The sequence below is a fragment of the Haliaeetus leucocephalus genome, unplaced genomic scaffold, assembly GCF_000737465.1.
Source record: "Haliaeetus leucocephalus isolate CR32 unplaced genomic scaffold, Haliaeetus_leucocephalus-4.0 Scaffold92, whole genome shotgun sequence".
Lineage (NCBI taxonomy): Eukaryota > Metazoa > Chordata > Aves > Accipitriformes > Accipitridae > Haliaeetus > Haliaeetus leucocephalus.
Genome location: NW_010972528.1, coordinates 8058456 through 8062834, shown reverse-complemented (window position 1 = coordinate 8062834; position 4379 = coordinate 8058456). Strand labels below are relative to the sequence as shown.

Here is a 4379-nt window from a genome sequence, read left to right as displayed (position 1 = left end):
GGCCGCTCCCTCTCCGCCCCGGGGGCACGGCCCAGCCCTGCTCCCCCCGGCCCCAGGGAGGCACCGCATTCACCACTGCCCTCCGGCTGCCCGCCGCGCCCTCCTGCCAGCTCCGAGGGCTTCTTCGCGGCCTTTCCCTCTCAGGGCCGGCCCCCTCTCCTCTGACCGCGGTGGAGGACGGGGATGAGGGAAATGGTTTGGGTTTGGTTTTTTGGTTGTTTCTTTTTTAAGACACAGTCCGTCTGCTTAAGTAAATCACACGGCGGCAGTCCCCCCGCAGCTCCTCGGACATAACCCCCTTCCCTTCCAGACGCCGCGGCCGCGGAAGCACCGGGCGGAGCGGGGGCGGGGAGGCAGCCGGCGCCCGCACGCCCGGCCCTCCGGGAGAGCCGGGGCGGAGCAGGAGAAGGAGCAGGAGCAGGAGCAGGCTCTGGGGCCGGGCCGCCCCCCGGGGCGCCGTCAAGGGCTCCCCGGCCCAGCAGAGCGGCCGGGCGCCACGGGGGCTTCGGTACGGTGGCGGCTTTACCTCCAAAGTGAGGACGCGGTGCTGCTCTGCTCTCCCCTCCCCGGGAGCCTCCGGACGGCCCCTCCGCACTGCTCCGCGCCCCGAGGTGCGTCTGCGGGAAGAGCTGCCCGCGCAGGGCTTAACCGGGCTGATGCATACTATAGTGAGCGGCGCGGAGGGGCTCGCTGTGCGGGCGCGGAGCGGCCAAAGCTTTTCCAGGCAGCCACGGCGGCGTTTTCTAGTAGCCGCAGAGCAGTGATTTGCTGCGATCGGGGGTAATATAATTTCCAGCTGCACAATATTAATGAGATTCTCAACAACCAGGGGAAAACTTTCAGCGGAAAGTGGCAGGTTTATTTGCTTCGCGTTAAGGGAGAGGAAAAAAAAAAGAAAAAAGACAAGCATCATCAGCCCCCGCACCTGCGGCGCTTGCCGGGGCGCTCACCTCTGCGGCGGGCCCGGCCGCGAGGCGCAGCCCGGCTCCCCGCGCGGGGCGGGTGAGGGCACGGGGCCAGCGCCCGTTCTCTTGCAACCCGGTGTTTTCTGCTTCCCCTTCCTTTTTTTGCTCGCTTTGCCCCCTCGCCGCGGTCACAGGAGGCAGGGGCGGCTTCGCTCGCCTTGCCCGTGGCTCTCGCTTGCGGGTGAGCGCTGCCGGGCGGGCGCGGCGGCGGAGGGCCGCGCTGCGCCGAGAGGGGCGGGAGGCGCCGGGCCGGGCCTCGGCGGCGTGACGGGCAGAGAGCGCAGCACGGTGCGGGAGCGGTTCAAGGCTTCAGGGGAAAGTAATAAAGTGTCTCCTCCAGAGAGAGGAGCGTGCCGTCCGGAGAACCCGATACACGGGCTGTCTTGGGCGGGCTGTAACTCCAAGCGAAGAGAACCCGACTGCGCTCCGTTATTAACCCTTCTTCATAAATCTCCGTTGTTCCCCAGTACGGCTCCTGGCCAGCGGCCGCGGGTGCCGAGGCTCCCGGAGAGCTGCCGGCGAGGGCGGCGGGGGGCCGGCCGGCGACTTCCCCTCTGCTGCGGAGCGCGAATCGCGACATACGGCGGTCGGCAACCGCGGGGAGAAAAAGCGTTTTGGCCTCTGTCACCCCTGGGTGACAGAGGAGCGGGCGCTGACACGCGACTGGTGTGTCTCACTTGGAAATGGAGGGTAGCGGCCATTCCTGGCTCGGACAGAGCCCGGGCCAGCCCCGCTGGCCGCCCCTCCGCGGAGCCCGGCGCAGCCCGGCTGGGCCGCCCAAAGGCCGGGCCGGTGAGAAGCCCCGGCCCGCCCCGCGGGTCTTTTTCCGGGGCAGAACCTGTGAATAAAGCGAGAAACGTGGCTTATTTTGCTCGTATAAATCCCCCCCCCCCCCCCCGGAGCTAATTAAATTCCTTCCCGGGAGCCAGGGATTCGTGCGGCTCTGCCGCTGCCAGGGCGCGGAGCAGCCCCGCGCCGGCCGCCGCCGCGCCACGCACACAGCCCAGGGGGTCGTTTCACTGGTTTATTTCACATTGAAGTTTAGATACAATCGAAATCCTCGTACGCACCTTTTAATAAAAGTAGTAATCTCTCTGAGTACTGCAAAATTATAGCATTTACATCTTTAAAAGACGGTAAACAAAATAATACTAGCAAATAAATAATCCTAGCATCGAAGTATACATTGTCAGGTGTTTTTAGACGGCCGTATAAAATGCGATCTGATTTATAGAATATAATACAGATAAATGCTATAAATAAGTGGATATTAGAGGCGGCGGGAAACTTCCTAGCGACGGGTTCGCTTGGGCTGCCGGCACCGCCCGCGGGGCTTGCGTGACCGCGCCGAGCCGCCGGGCTTGCGCGGACGCTGCGGGTGGGGGGGGGGGGGGGGGGCTGCGGCCGCGGCCACAACAGCACCCGCGGGGGCTCCCCCGTCCCACTGCAGCCCCGCCGCCCCAGCGCCGGGACTGCGCCGAGCCTCCTCCCCCCGCCTACCTGCATTGAGAAACCTTCTTTCTGGTTAAGAAAAATAAAAGTTCCATTTAAACTTTATTGAATTAAAGCAAAAATTAATTTTCAATATTCACACATATATTACAGAGTAATAGTAAAAGTTCAATATACTTCCTGGCGTTTAGTTGGGCCACATTGTACAAGAGCAAAACAAGCATCAAAACATTTAGCAGCCTTAAATTTCACAATCACTCAGAATTACATAGAAATATTGAAATACTCTAGTCAGCCTTGGCTGTGAATATTTCTTCGTGTAGAAATTTTTCCTTTTGCCAGCCAGTACACAGCAAGAATTGCATTTTCCCTTCCGTCATGGCATCCATGTATTCAAAAATACTTTGCCTTTTTTTTTTTTTTTAAAAGTTAAACTCAGAGAAAGAGTCAAGATTAACATGTTTTAAAAACAAAACTACAAAATATGCTGTAAAGGACAATGAAAATATCTAAAGTCTACTTGTGTGAGGCAGAAACCATGGGGGAACGATGGCAGATTACACCAGTGACACAGAGATGGGAACTAATTTTGTGGGAGGAGAGAGAAGAATATAAATGGGGGTTTGATCAATTATAGTGTCTCCTGCCTGTTGGCTGCAACACAACAAAAATAAGTAGTAATTCTTCAAAGCAGATGTACACAAGCCTAAGCGGGATTTAGCTTCCTTAATATTTGAATGTAAAAAGTCTGCTGTCCACGACTCTTTAACCCCAGCTATGACTTGAGAATTCATAAGAGATCTCTCCCTTTTCTTGGACGAGAAGTGATTTAAAGTGGGAACACTAGAAATCCAGAGAATGTCGAATACTTCCAGCCTCCCATCAAGTTTCCTCTCTCCAGTTTTAGATAAGCTCTGTCTCCTTTCTCCATCTGAATCAGGACTCCATTGCTAGCAGCTTCTCGGGTCACATCTTGGTCCCCTGCAAAGGCAGAAATCACTGGCCACCCATTTAGCATCAAACTCACCTAAAGAGCAAGATAAAACAAAGCCCTCCGTCAATTAAAGTCATACAACGACACCGCCGGGGCTCGCCGAGCAGGCAAAATGCTTAGTTAAGTAAGGGCCTCTTTTGACAGCTGAAACTCCAGCCCCATAAAAATGAAATATCAATCTGAACCCAGCTAAAGTATGTACTCCAAAGGAAGAAGCCTTTCACTGCTGTTTTAGACTGACAATCACATCAAAACACCCAGTGCATATAAAACAGGACATTGATCCTATTTTGAAGGATTTCAATAGGGTGCCTGTGTTTTCAGGCTATGAAAAGAGGTCTGCTCGTACTTATTGAAAGATGGCTTTATGCGAAACCTCAGAGACAGCTAGGAGCAGAGCCACAGCCGCCAAAGTCAGCGCGTTTGAAGTGTATTCAAGAGGTAGTTTTCCTTTGTTAGGCAGCAAAGACAATATGCCACAACACAGTCAATAAGCTCTGCTCAGCTCGCACTAATGATCCCGGGACTGCGTACCCCACATTAATAATACGCTCCCTGCCCAATCTAGATGTGCGAAGCCACTTACACCAGAACGGTGCTGTAGAGCTGTACGTTCACCTTTGCAATGTGCATCGCTACGCGGACAGATTTCCAGTCTAGGTTGTGCTACCTGGCTTCAGGCCGGTAATTTATTATCCCTACCTGGAGGTGCGTACGCATCGAACCACATACAAAAGACGCGTATTGGGTAGCTGCATACACACACGCTGAGCTACGTTCATTATCGTATCCATGCCATAGGCGCCTCCCTGCACCCCAAATCCCTACGAAACCTTCTGCCACGCGAGAGCGGCTGAGGAGCCCGCCGGGGGCCGCGGCTCCCAGGGGCTCTGTGCAGAGGTCCCCCCCCCCCGCCAGCACTCGGCGGCTCGGGGCGGCCCGGGGGCCCGGGCAGCCTGGGAGGGGAC

General features: G+C 56.3%; 1 protein-coding gene across 1 annotated transcript in view; it reads right to left on the bottom strand.

Moving 5' to 3' along the window:
* Positions 1-2500: 2500 nt before the first annotated feature.
* Positions 2501-4379, bottom strand: part of CBLN1 (cerebellin 1 precursor) — a 3056-nt gene continuing 1177 nt past the window's right edge. Inside the window, 2 exon segments of the mRNA XM_010585227.1 lie at positions 2501-3555; positions 3939-3962. Of these exon segments, the coding sequence (XP_010583529.1) occupies positions 3247-3555; positions 3939-3962 (333 nt within the window). The 3' untranslated portion in view covers positions 2501-3246.